Genomic DNA, 21,342 nt, shown 5'->3' with positions numbered 1-21,342 from the left:
GTGAATTTCAATCACTGACCTCAGTATTTATTGAATTTTATCCACTTCCATATATTTCATTATACCATTATCACAATCACCCTATAACTCTCCAATTAATTTAAATTAAGTCAGTCGGAAACATTTCCAAACTAGCTATAAATTACAATGTCTGATGGAAGTAGAACGAACAAGGTTACGCGTCCTTTTTCTTGTTAAAAGGCTAGTATTTCACCAACATTAACTATTTGATATTCGGTTCTTCGAATTGAATATTGTTATTCTTCATGAAGTGTCGCTATGCCTGCTAACAGAAGAGAACCTGTCGTCTGCGTTGACGATGAACCAGCTAGTTACAGTGATGCAATTGCAACATCTTCAGATGAAGAGAATCAGTTTTGTGAAATTAATGTGAAAGTATGTCCGAATAATCATGAAAAAACTGCAACTTTTCAAAGCTATAGTTCAAAAAAGGATCACGAGAATTTTTTTCGTGATAGCTTGGAACTAATTTTGAATTATGGTGTTTTCAACGGGACCGACAGAAAGAATAAAGTGCTCAATTTTGAAGAGCCCAACCGTCTTCGAGAAATTTTTGACTTCAATTTGAAAAGCTCTCCATCAACACATCCTGAATTGTTAAAATTATTGAAAGATGTCATCCATTATTCGGTTAAGACGGGTCATCCCTATTTTGTTAATCAATTATTTTCTTCGTTGGATCCTTACGGTCTTGTTGGACAATGGCTTACAGATGCACTCAATTCTAGTGTTTATACCTACGAAGTTTCACCTGTTTTTACATTGATGGAAGAAACTGTTTTGAAGGAAATGAGGAAAATTGTCGGGTACGATGATGGTGAAGGTGATGGTTTATTTTGCCCAGGTGGCTCAATGGGTAACGGATACGCCATAAATTGTGCTAGATACAAGTGTATGCCATCTATTAAGGTAAGATAAATATATTTACATATTTAAATACATGAATAATTCAATATGATACCAATTATTATGATTATCATAAAAAAACGTAGGTGAAGTGTAAACAAATATTTTAGATTATTTCCTTCACATTGTTTCGTTGTTTGTTTATTTGAGATCTCACGATACAATTTTAATTTTGAGATACTTTAATAAATCAAATCCAAAAATATTCACTTAAAACAAATGTATTTTTTGTTTCTATTGTTATATCACAATGGAAAATGTCGGAAAGTGACAACAATCAATTAAAATAAGCAATTTGATTTTTATATGAAACTATATATTTTAGTCTTTTAGATTTAACACTCAACACATATGTTAAGGATTAATTTCACTTGGATCTTATTTCCCACCAGATTGAACTAATTATCTTTATACTATAAGATAGTAATTGACTTAACAATCCAGAAAATACTGTTTTTCAAACGAGTAGAAAAAATTCTATGCAAGCCGCATGCGAGTCCTGGAAGTCTGGAAAACCGAAAAAACCGTTTCCGGTCGTTTAAGTTTATAGAATAAAATGTGATTATTCTGATGCCTACATTATAATTCTTGCTTATATTGATATTACATTGAAATTTGAACATTTGGTAATATTAAACGTGTTTTCATGAGAGGAATTTTGTATGGTCTTGGTTTGGAATATCGAGCATCATCAATTACCTGTATTTAAAAAGGTTAAGAGGTAAGCAGATTTACGAAGATATGCTTAATATCCTTGGTGATCAATGTCCTTCGTATCCGACCGTGAAAAATTGGACTGCAAGCTTCAAAAGAGGTAAATTTTCCATTGAAGGTGATGACCGATCGGGAAGGCCAGTTTCTGTGTCAGTCCCCGAAAATATCGATGCAATTCATAACATGATTTTATCAGACTGTCGAATTGAGCTAAAACGGATGATATCTGAAGCACTGAATATTTCATACGAATGCGTTCATCATATAGTTCACGTCAATTTGGAGACGAGAAAAACTGCAGATCAACTTAATGTATCAAATAATCGTTGTGAATTTGCATTGGGATCCACTATTTCAATCACTCATTATTCGATACCAACCATTTTGATAGTGAGTCGGGACTCTACGCACGCCTCTACATGTCAATATTCTCAAGATGATAAGAATATACCAAATAAATTATAGTTCACAAAAAAACTGAGGAGCACCTTCGTATAGTTCAATAAACTTTTTTGTGAAAAAAGTGAAAAAGAATGTCATTGTTTAGGAATGCTTGTACAACAAATTAATTGCATTGCGAAACATCTAAAATTGAACAAACCACGTTTTTAGAACAATGACCTTGATTTTACTTTACTCTTACAATGGAATCATTTTTTCACTTTTCTCAACTAAAGAAGCGTGCTCATCAGTTATTTCTACTTTAATTCATTATAATAATCGACTTCCTTGGTGCCTTTAGATCTTATCAATTTTCGTAACGATGTTCAGTAGTAATGATGTAGCAATGATCATGAAACCTTGATCCTTAGATAAATCATTCGCAATATAAACTAAATTGATGCCGTAACCAACTTACACATAACCTGAACAAATTGTGAAAATTATGTTAAAACAAAGATTAACGACGATATAAATTTTACGATATTATCATAACAGGAATAAACGCTTAGGTGGTAACCATTATTATATTCAACAAATCATTCGATAAGGATACTGAACACTCTGTTGACGCTACCACTACAACAACACACAATTACACTGTAAAACGTGCATTTCTATGACCAAGTTATCGTCTTCAGAGACTAATGGTAAAATGTAAACCTTCGGATGTATATGAATATAATTTTTACTGTTGATGCCCAGTTCCTCGCTGCTTAGTTGTTTGTTTGTAGGAATATTATATTTACGTATTCATGTTAATGTTAATTTGTGGATTTCTTTCTTTTTGTTACTACATGTTCAGAACATCAACTGGATTTAGTCTTTGCTAGGTCTATTCTAATTTGGGGAGATGAAATATAATTAAAATATTTACTAATAGAAACACAATAAAAGTCGTTGATTGACTTTGAAAATAAGAAAAAAATCAATAAGCAAAAAAAGCATTAAAATCATTAGGAAAAATAGAACCTATGAATTAATTATGACAAAAATAATGATACTGGAGATATAAGTAAGCTAAAATTACATCACGAAGAAATAGTTGGAGCATTTCCAATTATTACCGATACAATGATTATCAAAGAGAATGCAAAAAGAAAGGAATAAAAGTTATGAAAATTGGAGAAGTAAAAGAGATATCGAAAACAATAAAAAAGGTAATGGGGTGATCACAGATGAAGTTGAGAAAAACTTAAAAGAAATAGGTGTGGAGCTAACAATTCATATCAGATGATCATAGAGAAAACAAAAGAAAATATTGGAAGATCAGAGAACAGTATTATTTCCTATATTTAAATTGAAATGACGAGAACATCATTCATAAATCGACTTACGAACGAACAACGCTTGCAAATTATTGAATTTTACTGTCAAAATTAATGTTCGGTTAAAAAAGTGCTTCGCGCACTTCTTCCAATTTATGGGCAGTTTGGTTCGTGTACTGAGGAAACTATTCGGACGCTTGTGACTGAATTTCGAACCCAATTCGCACTATTGGACATTAAACCACTAACACGCAAATGTACAGTGAGGACCGAAGAAAATTTTGCGGCTGTATCCGCCAAAGTTACTGATGACAGTGAAATGTCGATTCGTCGCCGTTCGCAGCAATTGGGCTTCTGTTACAGCACTACGTGGAACATTTTGCGAAAAAATTTGGGTGTAAAACCTTATAAGATACGGCTGGTGTAAGAATTGAAGCCACACGGATCTCCCACAACGTCTAACATTTGGTGAATGGGCGCTGGCGAGGTTGGAGGGAGATCCACTTTTTTATCGAAAAATTGTGTTCAGCGACGAAGCTCATTTCTGGTTGAATGTATACGTTAACAAGCAAAATTTCCGTATCTGGAGTGGCCACTTCTTCCAAAGCGACGATGGCCGTAACGTTACTGTGAATGGCGAGCGCTACCGTGTGATGATTGACAATTTTTTTCCCAACATGGAAGAATTGGACATGCCTGATATGTGGCTTCAGCAAGACGGTGCCACATGCCACAAGGCACGCGAAACAATGGCCAAATTGAGAGTTCATTTCACGTTTAGGGCTTGTCAATTGACAGAGCTGTCAGCTGTAAATTTCTCTGATTTCCGATAAATTTAAACAGTGAGTGAATAATGAAAATAATTTATTCATTCTCTATGCTGTATAAGGTTAATGAAAGACTGAAAATAAATAAAAATTGTGATTAATTCACATCAGAAATTTATGTATATATATATGTTACAATAAAATCTCCAAATATTTTGAAATAATTCATTTTCCTTCACACTTTTTCACGCTTGGGACAAACAACAGAAATAAATGTTTTTGACTGGCGTGTTTAAAAAATGAATAAGAATGCCCCAATGCATTCTTCATCACATAATTGTGTCCGTGGATGTTAAAAAGATCTTAAATATCGTCGACCTAAATTATAGATAGCTCATCAATCAGTTAAACAATAACAACTATGAATTTACACAATCAGAATTCACAAAATTATCTAGTAATTACGTAAACTGTATATATAGTTCATAGGTAATATATGTTGTAGTAAATTTGTTCTAATTAATATTTTCTTAATTTTGCAGACGAAAGGAATAACACAAATGTCTCGTTTGGTCCTCTTCGCATCGGAACAATGCCACTATTCGGTATCAAAATTGGCTTCATTTCTCGGGATTGGATCAGACAATGTATATGCCGTCAATACAGATGAAAAAGGAAAACTAGACGTTATTCATTTACGTGAAGAAATCGAAAGAGCTTTATCCGAGAATGCAATTCCTTTTATGGTTAGTGCAACAGCAGGCACAACAGTCTTAGGAGCTTTCGATCCCCTAGACAAAATAGCGGACCTTTGTGAAGAATATAATTTATGGTTTCACGTTGATGCGGCTTGGGGAGGAGGTGCATTGATGTCAAATAAATATCGATATTTATTAACAGGAATTGAAAGGTTGGTACAGTTTTTAATAAAACTGTGATTTAACAACCATTGAATAGCGATTATTTGCTTTTCATCTCAGTTTGTTTTACCCCGTGCAACAAAATAATAATTTTCGATATGAATGAGATTGGAATTGTGGAAGTTATCATCGATAGATGAGTAACGTATTAAAACGATAAAAGAACATTGTAGTTGTATCAATGTTGTTAGGTCTCCAGACATGTATGCCCCTATATCTAGAAACATATTAAATTTCTAGTTTTTCACACTCTTCGAGACAATCTGATCCAGAAATACAGAATGCGATTCAAAGTGTCTCAAAAACAGAAACAAAATTCTGGCGTTTAAAATTACGGGTGACAATTTCTATATCAAGGTGTCAATAGCTGCCCTATTTTTTTTATAGTTTATATTATATTACTCAATAAGTCGTGTGACTGACGACTCACAAAAGGCTGTGAGTGAAATTTCATGACATTTCGATTAGTTAATTAGTTTTGTTAGTTTCAAATTAATGGATTTAAAACTATTTCGTGTGTTAAATTGTGATTGCTTCTTGTTGAAAAGATACTGTACAACTCCATCGAAAATAACCGTTAGTTATTAATTTACTGAATTTGAACGTGGTCGTACAGACATCGATGATGGAGAACGTTCTCGTAGTCCAATTGATGTGGTTACTCCAGAAAATATCAAAAAGTCCACAAATTGGTTATAGCTAATCGTAATTTGAAATCGCGTCAGGTACCTGATGCATGAACATTTAACCATGAGAAAGCTTTTTTCAAAGGGGGTGCCACCTTCATTCACAATCGATCAAAATCAACAACATGTTGATGATTCAGAAAAGTGTTTGGCCATATTTATAAATCAGATTTTTTGCGTCGATATGTAACAATGGATGGAACATGTCCACTGCAGCCGGTGAACCACGTCAGGCTTCAGTATTTTGATTTGATTTTTTTTATTTTTGATTATTTAACAAAAAATTATTTGAATCAGCTGTTTCCAAAGCTCATTAGATTTATAATTATGTTTAAGATATTCCAAGAATTTTTCCTATGAAATTCTCAAAGGTGGCACTTTCTTTTTTTTGTATGAATTATAAATCTGTAGGTGATTAAATGCTCTGGCATTTTCAACAATCTTATTCAAATTGGTATTTCCCCTTGTAGAAAAGCTATCACCACACTTTCTTTGATAACTCTATAAATAAAGAAAATTTTCAGCCTCTTCTAAGTTTATTGCATTCTTTGTGACAATCTCACAAACAGAACAGTTATTTTAATAGAAATACAATTAGAAATGATTTATGGCCCTAATCGGCCAAAAACGTTTGTAAAGTGATAGGAACAAAAGAAAAGTATTTAATATATTAATAATTTAATTCGAAACCTATATAACAATGGAAAATAAGAAATGTTTTTATTTCTGATTATTATTTTCATTATATTGAACACCTTGGACGGAAATAATAAAAATAGAAATAAACATCCGCTGAAGCTTTCTCTCAAATACTTTGGAATTTTTTTCCATGCCTTGTACTTCCTAAAAAATTCGTTATAACATCATACGACTCATGAAACAACTTTACCTCTCAAAATTGATGGAACAAGAAGCTTTCAATATATTAAAAATCCATATGTACCATCGAATTAGGTAAATAATCAATTTTTAGTTATTTATCCTTACCAAGGTCAACAGTTTGTGTGCATTTTATGAAATGTTTCAGAATGAAGTTAATTTCTACGCTACTGGAGTATAACATTTCTTCGGGCTCAGTCATGTTTCTTGCTTCTTTTTAGGTGACAGCAGATCATCAATCAAAGCTCATTTTGCTTTTGTTTATATCAGCTACTGGTGAATTAATTTACATAATAAATATAATGAATGATTTTACGTGCACGTTCGTTGGCACAATTTGATCCTTTCTTTACTTTCGTGACCGCAGCACATTTATGTCTAGAATCCTAAAGTGCAATACACCATAAAATTCCTCGTGATCTGCTCGTTTCGAATCCTTCGTCAAAGAATACCGCTTCCCTTAGATGCTGAAATAATGTTGGAAAACCTATTCGTGCTAGGCGAAAATGAAATATTTTTATCCCGAGCCAAACGCCGATTGTTTTATAATTTAACAGAAATAACTACATTTTGTTGTCAGTACACTTGATACGGAGTAAGGCGTATTAGTACATCTCTAAAGAAAATTATATAATTAGATAAGATACGAGGCAGGAGCTCGTAGGGCAGACAATTATTCATTTATCGCACGAGTAATTTTTTTTTTTTTTTCAAAACTAAATCTCATTGATTTAGTCACTAAAGTAGAATGATCTTGAAGCTTTCGTTGTACTTGCAGCGGGTTTAGTGGCAGAATGAATTGAATTATTTTTTTTCCGAGATAAAGAAGAATTTTTTAAATTTAACCTGATTGATGATAATTCTTGGCGAGGTCCTGTCCTGTCCTGTGAAAAACAGGTGACATGGCGTATTCATCAAGATTCGTGCGTCTTATCTATCTCGTTATATTTATTTTACAATTAATTTCAATTCCTAGCCTGTCTTGGATATAATTATGAGTTTTATCGGTTTTAATATGAATATTTACACATGTCGTAACTTAAGTTGGAATTTCTGGAACTGTTAGCGATATTCATACTGAATACATTGTTTACACCACCACTACACCAACACTCACAATTACACTGTCTGTCGCGCGTTATCGTCTTCAGAGACTGTTAGTATATTTTCCTACCAATAAACCTTCTCCCGCTGAAGAACTCCTTGGCGGGAATCTTCACATTCATTCCTTGACCACTAAACTTTAGAGTGGGTTGTAAGGGATTGGGCCTTTCTCCCTATTTAAGCTACTCTTACGTCTAGAAATTTCAATGCTTTCAAATGCATGCAACAATTTATTATTGGACACATTTTTTCAAAAATATGACATCATTACATATTCTTTTCATTCTATCCAACATAAAATAGCCAGTCTCTATTCCTGGTTCATCGATTAATACACTTTCCACTTACCATCGAGAGATACAATAAGGAAAAGACTTTCATTGAGGACGGGGCTGTACTCAACGGTTATGATAAAAAAATTGTAAATATATTAATTAATCAAACCCAAATTGAAAAACAAGAAAAATTTGCTCTGATAACTTTCAATCCTCTTTATACAAAAGAATTGGAAGGAATATTTAGCAGAGTGGGCTTCAAATTGATTTATAAATCCAACAATACATTAAAACAATTGTTGGCTTTTTTGTCCATTTTCTAAATACTGAGATTTCTGCCCAACGTAGACTGCGTCCCAATCATTCTTTTTTTATTGGTTGCTTAGTAAAATATTTGTAATGTACTCGTATTGTGTCCTTTAGTACTTATAATAATCATATTTATTGAAATAATTTGTTGGGAATCTTCTTGTACATATAGTAAGATAAAACGTTTTATATTTTCATGTTTAGTTTTTGTTCTGTTTCTTAATTGATTACGTAACTGTTTATCCTTCTCTTGAATACGTTGTTCATCATTTTTTTCTTCTTCCATCGTCTTTTTATTCTAATGCAGTTTCTGCTTTTTGATTAACTTAGCATCTAAATTCAGGATCTGATAATTGAACAGATCTATCAGCCAAACTTATCATATTTTGATAAATACTGAAGTAGGTGGAAAGGTCAAATTTTTACTGGTCTTTAAAAAAACTATTTTTCAATCAGAAGAACATGAAATCAAGACGGTTTAGGAACATAAACATATCAAAAGGTCTAATAATTAAGAAATAAAAGAAAATTATATCTATTTTTCAACCTGAGAGTGAGTGGAGTTTTGAGAGTAGATTTCCTCTTAAAACATATAAATATTGAAATTTTTAGTATGTTCAGAGGATACTAATTAACACTTACTTATAATTCCATGAAAAATTGATTGGTACTAAATATCGATCTATTCTGAATTTGTGACAAATATGTTTGTATAGGACAAGAAAATATGTGACTCCGATCTCACTTTTATTTTCGTACGTTATTTTTTATTCGTAGAAAATATTTTGCATTGATTGGAGCTGAATATTGACGCGATGTATTAACTTGATTTATAAGAGAATTAATCAAATTAGCCAAGTTAAATGATTTCATTCTGCGCAGCTCTTGATTGTTCGTTGCAACGGTCTTCTGCTGTCATTGGTCGAACGTCGAACCGTTTATTCCAACATTTTGCTTTGTCTTCGAAATTCGTTGGCATGTAACTTAATGTTGCAATTAGTCGCTCTTTCGAGGAAATTGATTTTCACACGACCTTTTTATATTAAACAGGAAATATGTGACCATAAGATTGCAATTTAGTTTCGATCGGAACATCATTGAACCAGTCATTCGTTAGCAATTTTCTAAATGTATTTCCTTGTTCTATTTGTATTATCATATTAATTGAATGACTTCAGCGATGATTTTTTTATTATATTACCTGGCTTTTTATAAATAGTATAGATATCGGTTAATTGCTTTAGTACAATTTCATTTTTCTTCAAACATTCACTGACCATGGTAAAAGCCAGTTCTTAGGTGTTATGTATTAATTTGGATACGTTTTCTAAGCTCTTGAGACAACTAGTCACAAAAGTAATAGCAAACTAAATGACATACATACAATAAAGTAGCAGTATGCCTCAACAGCACTATTTGGAAAAATAAGCATCTTACAAAATAAACAAAAAGCAGAATAATAATAAAACAACAATTAGATCTATAATGACATACACAGCAGAGACACGACCCAATACAACGAAGACAAAAAGTCTAATAAAGACAACGGAAATGAAAGTAGTCAGAAAAATAGCAAGGAAAACACTTTTAAACAGAGAAAGAAGTGAAAACATCCAGGAGACTGAAACTGAAGAAGAAACAGGTTTTAAACCTAACATACAAGAAGAAGAAGAAAGAAAAAGAAGAAGATATAAGAACATAAAAAAATTAGAGGTATCCCATCCCATATCCTCCTTGAAAATGATCGACTGAATTTTTTTAGTGTCAAGCATTCATTTGTAGATTCGAAGAGATATCTCAATTACTCAAAATCTTCCTCTATCATATGAGGGCTGTTACTCTGGTCAAACAATGAATAAACGTTTGTCATTAATGCACTTCTCCATACTATTTTCACTCCAAATAATGAAAATACCTTCTGGCTGATTTTCTTCTCAAAGTTTTTTTGTCTTGTCTCTTATATTACACAACACTGTATTCTCCTTCCTTGCCGCTAAACTAGCTCAAAAGCTGAGTTTTTCATTATGCCACACAACTAAATTATTTCGACGTTTCTTGTCGCTGTTCCTACATATCAAGGGGAGTTGAAAATACCTCTCAATACCTTATTTTTGAATCTTTGTAGAGTTCTAATATTGCTTGAATTTGCACAACCAAAAAGTTGTATGCCGTATGCCCGCAATGGCTTGAAGACCTATTTGTATATAAAAAATTTTCTATTTGATTTCTAATTGATAGTCAGACCTAATAGCCAGTATAGTTGTCTATACTTCAGATATAGTTCTTTCCTTGTTTTTTCCATCGCAGCTGCATACTCAACCTATTTGGACATTAGAGGAATTTACTGATTAATTTTCACTAAGTCTAATGTGGTAGTTTCTAGTTCAAGTATGGACTTGATCTAATCCTTCTTGAATTATTCAATCTCTTGTTTAATTCTACTAACTACCAGTACATATGTGTTGTCTGCAAATATAGCTCCTGTATTTTTTTATGTTACTGGTATATCAAATGTCAGAGGAGATACAGCAATGAATCCAGAACACTGCTTTGCGATAGACTAGCCTTCATCACTCCTAATTCTGAATATTAATCTTCGCATTCAAATCGAAATATTCTTTCACTAATGTAGGATTTGAGTTCTGAGCTGTGTTGGTCAGGTATAAGTAGCTTAAACTTATGCTCGAGTCCGTGACGACACATCAAATACCTGGACTACGTTCGTGAGCACTGCTGCACATATCCTCTCTCTTTCTGGTGCTGATTCTAATTATATAAGTAAGTACTATGTACCTGATGTACTTTGGTACAAACTGATGTTAAAAAGATATCTATTTTTTGTGAAAATAGACTTAAGTCTTTTTATAAATGTCTTCTCAAAAAGTTTAGACATAAATAGAAATAAAAATACTGGTCTGTGGTATTAGACTTAGTTATGAGGGCTTTCCAAACTGAGAATGATGATTAACTCTACTACTGTCCAAGATATAATCACGTGTTTCAATCTGAAGGCTGCAAGAAATTTGTAAGATAGTGTCATTATCAATTTAATTGGTAAAGAAGAATTAATACTGTTACCATTCCCTAAGCCATATTTTGTTTTTTTTTGCCTTAAAAATGGATTGTTTGAGCAGAGTCAGGGCTTGTGTTGGAATGATGAATCATTATTTGCATTTTGAAAAATTTTTAAAAATTGCTCCATGAATTTTGGTAAACAAACTTTTGTATCATTCGGATTAGTCGTTTCACATTGCTTTAGCACCATTGTTAATTTATAACTACAACTCCACTAAGTTTAGATGATTTGGCACGTCTTTGAAGACCAACTAGATTGCCATCTTATTATATGATTCGTCGTCTGTACATATGTTATACATAGTCAATTAAGTATATCAGTCGACGTTAAACTTCTTCCATGCAGTATAATATATTCGTAATCCGACGGTATCTTGTTGATTCTAGGAATAGTATCACTAATGCCTAAAGAAAACTCATTATCTCAGTATATCAAATGACGATCTTGTTTATCAAATTTAAGCATAGTGTTATTATTTTCAGGCACAATGATAGATTTTGGATTACCTCACGAATTGTATCCAAGATTGAAAATTGTTCTTGTTTGAATTTATTATACCAGTTTATTCCAGTATTCTGAAGAAGGGTCTCATGATATACTAATTTCATTGTTACAAGCTTTTAATGACAATTAAATGACAATGATAGGTATGAAAAACGACTGCAGAAAACTGTTATATATACAACACCAATATCATTAAAATAACAAAATAGATTACTGTAAAAAACAGGACATGTCAGGAAAATTTCAGTAAAGCAATATAAATATCAACCCTGGTAGTTGTATCGTTATGCTAATTATTTTACATATCGTTGCAGATCTGATTCAGTTCTCTGGAATCCTCATAAACTGCTTGCCGCTCCTCAACAATGCTCCACGTTGTTGATACGACACAAAGGTATATTAGCAGAAGTTAATGGTACTCAAGCCGCATACTTATTCCAGAAAGATAAATTTTACGATACTTCATACGATACAGGTGAGTACGACAAAATCTAATTTTTTCTAGCTTCTAAGTTGATCTAGCTGAACTATAATTTTAGCTTATGTTGCCATTTAATATATCTCTCTTTTAATAGTATCCATTACTCATAAATACAAGATTAGAAATTGTAGTTGAGAGTCAATAGTAGTCATTTTAGGCCAGAAGAATATATTTTATCCACGACTAAAAAATATAATTCATATTTTCAAAAAACCCCCTCTCTCTTATAGTAATATGCGTCACATATGAAGAATGTATTGCCTCTACGAAAAACTAATTGCATATTGGACGAAAAGTCTTTTCTTCGTTCTATTAAACTGCTGAGAATATACATGCTGGGCAAATTCTTTATTGTTCCACACCAACAATCACAATTACACAGTCTGGAGTGGTCTGGTAAGGGTGAAATCACCTCTAATTGTGAGTGTTAGTGTGCTGATAGAGGTATGTACATCATTCTACTGATAAATAACTATCGATGATTGGATTATCATAAGGCAGAAGAATCCAAATATCACTTCTAGAACTAGTTTACTCAAATTTCATTGATTTTCATTGTATGCTACGTGAAGGCTATCATTAAGGTTTTTCAACCCAACTTCAAAGGAAGGTTGATTATGATCCAATTTTCTGATACTATTCTAGTGGTTTGACAGAATCGTTTCGATTTATGAACGAAATTCAATTCAAAAATGCGCTGAAATTCAATTTAGACTTGAACAAAATACAGTTAAATAGGAGAGATCGATTACTAAAAATTCATTTATTAATTCAATACTTTATAATTTTTTAGGATATTTCCAGGTAATCTTGAATTTGATTATATGCCATTTAATTTAATTTATTATACTGATAAAGTTGATGTCTTTCAAATTGTGACAAATATCGACCATTTGTGTATTATCATGATTTATTCAGAACTTATTATCTATGGAGGTGAAGCTCTACGAAACAAAATCCAAAAAATGTTACAATGATACAATGATACTTTTGGACACAGTGTAAAAAATAATTGCGAAATGTCTAGATCAAAGAAAAGAACAGTAGAAGAATATGGAGAAATCCTGTATACTAGTACGGATTTCGAACTGAAATATTGGTAACAAACCATACAGAGTGAGTCTTATGTATGGAACTCCTCGATTATCTCGAAAACTGCTTGTACGATTTACATGAATTTTTTTGAGGAAGAGTCTTGTGATACGGCCGGTATTATGGTGGTATTTACATTGTTGTCAGATCTTTTCTTTTACCAGAAGATGTCTGTGGTACTACAAAAGATAAGGATAGTTTCCAATACTCATATTCTGCTCAGTGATAGGGTAATGGGTTTATACCATTATCTACGCAATAACTTAACCCTATCAGAGCATCCAATATCGCTCAGATGTCTTCAAATAGATTCTTATCTCCCTCACATGATATAAAATACTGACTATAGCTTAAAAAAATAGTTAGAATATCACTCTTGTTGTGATACTTGAAAGAAAATGGAAGAGAAAGAAAATCTCTGTGAAAGGTATAAATTCAACAAAACAAAAACAAAAAAACTCATTTAGAGTTTACAAATACGTAAGGACCTCATATCGATATTGAACTGAAGAAAATGTATTCCTCGTAGTAGGGTAAAGTGGATAGAGATACGCCACATTTCTTTTGCATGACCTAGCAATCCCATTGTTGCCAATTCAAATAAAACAAAGACATTTATGGGTACGTCAAACTTTATTTATTGGTGTGATAAGCAATCAAAATTGCAGACATACTATTCTTTAAAATTGGAAACAAAACTCGTTTATTTAGCCAATCTACCTCTAGGATTGAGTAAGATGCCTATATGTTTCAATTTGAAATTATTATTTACTTTTTCCTTTTTGTTATAACCCTTATGGAGTTCCGTTTTATTCTAAGTAAAGATTTCTGGCTGCTTCATATTTAAATTTGTGTAGAGCATTTGCAAATCTGTAGGTCCAAATGAAGAGGTGCAGATCCACAGTATATATGGTCCACTAGACTGCTATCTGGCCCCATTCTTCCCTTTTAATAATGTTTCATCTTCAGTCTTCTGCAAAGTGTTCTTGATGGTATTTTATAAGTGCCAGCTGCTAAATTAGTGCCCAGTTCGCTTTTATCAACTGCCTGAATTACTGCCAATAAATTTTCCTGTGGCGTTACCTCTTTGAATATATATTATTTTATTAAAAGAAGGCATGATTTCCTAAGAAAAATATATAATACAAATATATTGGCCACCTCTAGCTACTAAGACTGGGGCGTCTCTACCAAAAAGTTGTAGCATATGACCGAACGTGCAGTTTGAATAGACCAACAGATAATTAACTTACCTACACTGACCAAATTACAAATAAAACGCAAAATGTAAACAAATCACCGCTATGATAAAAACATATATAAAAACAAACCTCAAATGAATTCTGCTTTCGTCAAATTTTAGACTTTTATTATAATTGGACAAAGCCGGCATCACGGCATATGTCAGAGACGAGTTCTTAAAAATATGTATACTTTTGGATTAAAACTGCTGGTCATCTCTACCGTGAGGGTATCTCTACCAAATTTATCCCTCATAAAAATGTGTATGAGGTTTAGTTTTATGCATTAAATAATTACCAATTAGAGGCGAAAAATTTTGACTAAACAAGTTTCATACTTCATATGCAGAAAGAAAGTGATAAAAAGATTTCATATGACTTAGTAGCATGTCAGTTATAAATAAAGATATTATTTAAATACTGGCCAGTTTTAAGTTTGTTATTAAAGAGTCGTGCTGAAAATAATCTAAAACGAAATGAATAAATAAGGTTTGTAGACCTCTACTTTAATCGAAGGAGGTAGACTGTATCCACGCGAACAATCTGCTCCACACGATTTCATGTTATCGAGTGATGACCTTAATGACAACTTTATATTGGTCGGTGATTCCCTCCCACTGAGATATAACAAACCCCCAGCGTGAGTAATACTCTAATTCAATTTAGTTCCCATCAATTTCAGAGATACCTCACTGCTAAATTTTTGATTTCACCTATTGTTTACACCTTCATGATTCCCTATCAATTACCATACATTTCGCTTATTTTGCTGAGATATTCATATTCTACTTTTCCTTGTGTACCGTTATCCAAATTGCGATTTAATTGAAACATAAGATGGAAGGTTTTGCTACATTTACTCGGTGAGGAATATAATTAAATGCGGAATCAGCTATCGCTGTTGAAATCCTTAATATTTTCAACCTAAATATCAGAGGTCAATAAACAGTTCGTGATAAAGCAAAATGATATTAATTTTCAGCATAATACGCAATGTCCATATGTAATTTATCATCAGTCATAGACGAACATTTGAACAAACATGCACGAAACAAAAATAAAATAAATAATTTGAGTAACAAATAATGTGCTACGCAATAAAAACTTGACGTGATGTTGAACTAACATTTGTTTAGCAGATATATTAGTACAGGAAATATTTTCATGACTTTTTGCTTTATAATTCAGCATTTCCCAACATTTCATTTTTAGGAGAATAGTTTTTAATAAGAATACAAATAACGTTCAAAATTTTAACCCTAATCTCCATATTACAACATGTTGCTGGTACCTTAGATCCTATAAAGAACTTAATTGCAAATCTCTAAATTATCATTAATAGTTGAATTCATTGGAAATTGGCAATTACACTTTACTACATTCTATTTATAGATGAAGCGTGTAGCTAGATTGGAAGTTTCTCGTCTGCCCTTTGTCATTTACGATGGATATCGAATATTCTCGCGGTTTACCGTCTCTGCGACAAGTTTCGGCCGTGCTTTCAATTTGTTTGGAATATTATGAAAGATTTACTAGGCACCTATATAAAATGCTGCGGCTATAAGAGCTCTCGATCTTTTTAGTCCAGTAATGGTGTCAAATTTTGTGTAATTGTACGTACGGATGAATTTTTAACAGAACATAAGCGAGTGTTAGTTTGAAATATGAAATCAAGAAAATATTTTCAATAACATGAATTTTTTTTTGATTTATTGTTACCAAAATGCATCGTTATTTTCTAAATTTTGGTACAAAAGGCGGCCAGGAACTATCCCAAGAGTTCTTTAAATGAAAAGTGAGGTCATCTGAGCTTGACTCATCTTCTAAAAAATATCATAGGATGTAGCCAGATGTAAAACTGTTGGTGAAGACCCTATTCTGTCAGAACTTTGAAACCATGTTTAAAAATATTTTTAACCAAATAAGACTTCCGAATTGACGATATAGTGAAAGGTATCAAGCGTCAGCTTCTTTAAATGTTGCATGACAAAAGGCTTAACAAAGATTAATGTTCGATTTCATCATAACATATCATCAGTAGAAAAATTACTTTTCTGTAAATCTATAAAAACTCGAAGCAACAGAATTCATACTCAAATCATACCAAAAGCTGACAATTGAACGGTTAAGTATACCGTGGCTCTAGAAACTCAGATATCAAGTTGTCTAGTTGATTTTTTCGCGAATTGCATTTTTAAAACGATGAGGAGTTTCTGATATCACGTTTAAATAACATTGAAATATTTAATTACATAGTTAATTATTTTAGATATTTAATTATTAGCACAAAATTGATAATTTCTAGTAAATTGTTTATAGTATTATTAATTAATTAATTACAATAGATATTCAAAATAATATTTGTTATAAATTCAATATATAACTATCGATCATCAATGAAATTTGAAATAAATGAAGTCTCAATAAAGTACTTATATATATTTAATATACATGAAACTGAACAATAACATTATTTTACTTTTTATAAATAAAATCATCTAAACCCAAATCATTGATACTCCGGAGTAAACCATCATCAACATCGAATCACGATTAGTTTTCCAAATTCCCCAATGAATACCATTGAAGTGGGATACGTATCTTAGCGCACTCAAAAACTGTCATGCTAATAACTGTTCACAAAAAAATATGGACATAACATATTAACAATATTTCTCAACCTCTTTTTTTACGAAAATTGTTTTGTTCATGCAATAAGTTCCTTCAAAACAACAAAGACTTTAACCCTAATTTTATTGTTATAAGTTGTCATATGCTTTTTGGGTGAGAAGAAGTTTGGAAGAGTGTAATGGTCTAAATACTGTTAAGAACGTATGACTATATATAATGACTATTTAATGACTTTAAATGACTATATATAATGACTATGTGTAATGCTGATTTGAAAAAAAATTCTATTTTGGCTTCAGTAATTTTATTTGTTCCAAGAAATGAACGAACTGACTGCACTGTTTACGAGCATTGTTGGCGGCGAGAAAATTAATTGTCACATAGTATTTGAAAAAATGCAAGAGGTTGTGAAATCTTCTTAAGAATGTATCGTTGTTATCAGCATAATCCAACGTTGGAGTTTCAATTCATATTGTACTCCAATACAGAATTATTTCAAAGTAATAGGTGGAGGTATCGCTTTACAACGTAGAAACAGCTGGGCAGCATTTATTCCAAATATCTTACCAACAATTAGGGAGCAAAGTTGTTTGCGATGGGTATTCCAGCGGGAACATAAAGATCATCGAATCATATAAAATATGCCGAAGGAAACGAAAGTATTTGGTATCTGACGTCGATATTTCAATCAGTTGATTTTGTAACACCGCGATTTAATTTTTTCAGCATTTCTTTGTACCAACAGACATAAGCTTTATTTGAGCGATTATCAAATTATGCGGTATTCAATGCGAATAAATCTTTGGGAATGTCGCAAGTTCACGCAATATTGATTGTTCGCGATTTGATTCCATTTTTTGACCAAGATGAATATCTCACATATCTATAAACTCAAATAGCACTCTGTGACAGTACATTTACACATTCAACCAACCAAGTTCGAATTAGACACTCAAACGACGATTACCCAATCAAGATAAAGTATTTCCTTCAAGAATGTGATTATTAAAGACAAAAAATCAGCTTCAACAATTTATCAATTCGTTATCCTTCCTTTTATGTTGGAACATGGAATTTTAACTCCTTCAAATACTTCGTTGGAATCCTTGAGTACAGAAATTTGCATCATAAAATATTCCTCTATATTTTTTACGTTGAATTGATTTTTCTGATATTTTGTTACTGTTAGGAGAGTGTATACTACACCGATATAGGTAGTTGATAGAAAAAACACTTTCACCAAGCTCACATTTTTGTAAAATCTGCAGCGCTGGTAATTGTCATAATACAGTTAGAGCCTGAGTGGATTTTGATGATGCTGTTGTTACCTAGAATGCTACTGAGAGCAAAAATGTTACCATTGGTAGTTATAACTCGATGTTTATGAATTCGCTGTTGATTAACTAAATATTATAGTTTTGACAGAATTCATTAAATAATTGTGTTTAAAAATTGTCTGCAATTGTTTATAATAATTTTATCTTAATTGTTTATCTGATCATATGTATCGTTTTTTAAGAAAAACTAGCAAAAAGACAAAAGGAAAGCAGTGTGTTTATTGATTCTGCACTAATATATTTTTAAGAATCTAAAATCTCTTGGATTATGAGTAGCGATTGGGGCGCTTACATATCCCTTTATTGGAGTGAATTACCCCACTTGTTCTTCTGTTATAGTTTTTTGTTGGTAATAGCTTCGTAAGTCAAATTCTTCCATTCTTTTCTGTTTTTGCATCTGGCTTTCCATTCTACTATTTCTAGGATTCTGTTATCTTCTTCAATTTGCTTTCTTCAGATTTTCTGGTTTTTTTACCACAAAAGTGCTGTACGCAGGCCTATTAGGGCCATAATATAGAAGTAATTCCCTTCCACTCTCTCCTATTTTTTGCTTTCGATTTCCAGTTCTGAATTCGTCTCTTTCTTAGGTCTTCCCTTACCTATACGTACCATCTTTTCCTTGGTCTTCCTTTTTTTCTTGTTCCTCCTTGTTCTATGTTCTATATTTATTTTTTCATTGCTCTAAAATCTGGCATTTTCTGTACGTGACCCAGCCAATCTATTTTTCTGGATATTATTGTTTTGCTTTGTTCTGCTTCTCCAAATAGATTCCTTATTTCATTATTTGTTCTCCTCAGCCACAAATCTCCCAGCTTTTCATCATGTAGTATCCTTCTCAGTATTTTTCTTTCCCATATATCTAAATTCTCTTCCTCTGTTTTGTTAAGAATCAACGTTACGCCTCCATAGATGACTGTTGGTCTTATTATTGTTTTGTGAAGATGTAGCTGCGTGTTTCTGGAGATTTTTGATAACCACCCCAAGATATACATAACTTTGAACTTGTTCTAAGCTCATTGCCTTTTCTTTGTTCAATAGTATTGACAAACTTCTCATTGCTTGTGGTGTTGTGATTATCATGAAAGTCGATTTATCTTCGTTGACTCGTAGATTCACTGTCTCTGCCATTTCTATGAAGGCTCCGCAGATTTCCTTAAGCTCTTTTTCAGTTTCCCTGGTCTGTTTGAACCAATTTCACGAACTATCCACTCTAATCCTATATTTAACAGCGTAGTGGAGAAAGAATCTCCCTGTTTTAGTCCTATGTTGGTCTAGAAACATTTTGATATTTTTTGATTTGCCTTTACTTTCATTTTTGTATGTTGGAGTGTCATTTTCGTAAGAATTTTTTGAATTATTAATATCGTTCATAACGCTGTTCAAATGGTTTCTCTTCACAATATCGTAAGCTGTTTGGAAATCTATGAAGACTGAGTGAATTGGTAGATCGATTTATGCCCCATTCTTTAATCTAATAATAATATACAAATGTTACATTGGTGGTTGATGAATAATTGATTCGTATATATCTTCTATAAACCGTAGACATTGTTGTAGCATTAACTTCTCTGATAAAATTGGTTGTTCTTTTATTGCTTAGAAATAAACCGATAACATCATAAACATCACAATAATATTTTTTTTCTTCTTTCAAGGTGACAAGCATATACAATGTGGAAGAAGAGTAGATGTATTGAAATTTTGGTTCATGTGGAAAGCAAAAGGAACATCTGGTTTCGAAAAACACATCGACAAAGTGTTCGAGAACTCAAAATATTTTTTGGAATGTATAAGAAACAGAGAAGGCTTCGAATTAGTACTTGACGATCCAGAATGCACGAATGTATGTTTCTGGTACATTCCACCAAGTTTACGAAACGTTAATAAATCAGATCCATTGTACAAAGAGAAGCTACACAAAGTTGCACCAAAGATCAAGGAAAAAATGATGAAGGAAGGGAGCATGATGATAACCTACCAGGCGCAGAAAGAACATCCGAATTTCTTTAGAATCGTGTTTCAAAATTCAGGCTTAGAAAAAACTGATATGACTTATTTTATTGAACAAATAGAAAAACTAGGGGAAAATCTTTAAGATTTATGCAATATTACAATATTTATTATATTATTATGTCATTAAAATAGATTTATTTCGAAAGTCAATGGTCTATTATTTCTCATTCATAGTCTTTTAGTTTGTGAAAATTTGACCATTCAAAGAATTATGCAAACTTAGGTATAAATAGTAATCAGATGATACCAGATCAAGACTGTATGTGGGATATGGCATCACTTCCCAGCCAAGCTCCAATAGTCTCCCACGAGTTGCCAAATACGTGTGATACCTTGCATTATAATTGAGCAACACTAAACATTTCAGATTTGACAATTCTGGCAGTTTTTCTTTGATTGCTTTATGCAGTTTCATCAATTGTTGACAGTAACCATTAGAATTGATCGTTTGGTGTGTTTGGAAGCAGCTCAAAAAACACAATACCTTTGTAATCCTACCAAACTGAGAGCATGAAGCTTATTTGTTTTTCAGCTTTCGATGTGGTTTGTGATGGTTATCGTGTTTGCTCCATGATCGTTTTCGAACTATGTTACCGTATAGGACCCAGTTTTCATCACCAGTGATGATTATTTAGAAGAAAGGGTCGGTCCAAGACATTTTAAGTGTTTTTCAATTG

The 21,342-nt window shown here is 32.2% G+C and overlaps 1 protein-coding gene across 1 annotated transcript; it reads left to right on the top strand.

The window, feature by feature from the left end:
• Nucleotides 1–279: 279 nt before the first annotated feature.
• On the top strand, nucleotides 280–20,747 carry LOC130449317 (cysteine sulfinic acid decarboxylase). The gene is made up of 4 exons (XM_056787054.1): nucleotides 280–930; nucleotides 4,660–5,027; nucleotides 12,185–12,345; nucleotides 20,308–20,747. Exons 1-4 carry the CDS (start codon nucleotides 280–282, stop codon nucleotides 20,745–20,747), a joined length of 1,620 nt encoding a protein of 539 aa, XP_056643032.1.
• Nucleotides 20,748–21,342: the final 595 nt, after the last annotated feature.

The sequence above is a fragment of the Diorhabda sublineata genome, chromosome 10 (assembly GCF_026230105.1).
Source record: "Diorhabda sublineata isolate icDioSubl1.1 chromosome 10, icDioSubl1.1, whole genome shotgun sequence".
Classification (NCBI taxonomy): Eukaryota; Metazoa; Arthropoda; class Insecta; order Coleoptera; family Chrysomelidae; genus Diorhabda; species Diorhabda sublineata.
Note: the sequence above shows the minus strand (reverse complement) of the source record. Positions and strands in the feature narration are given on the sequence as shown.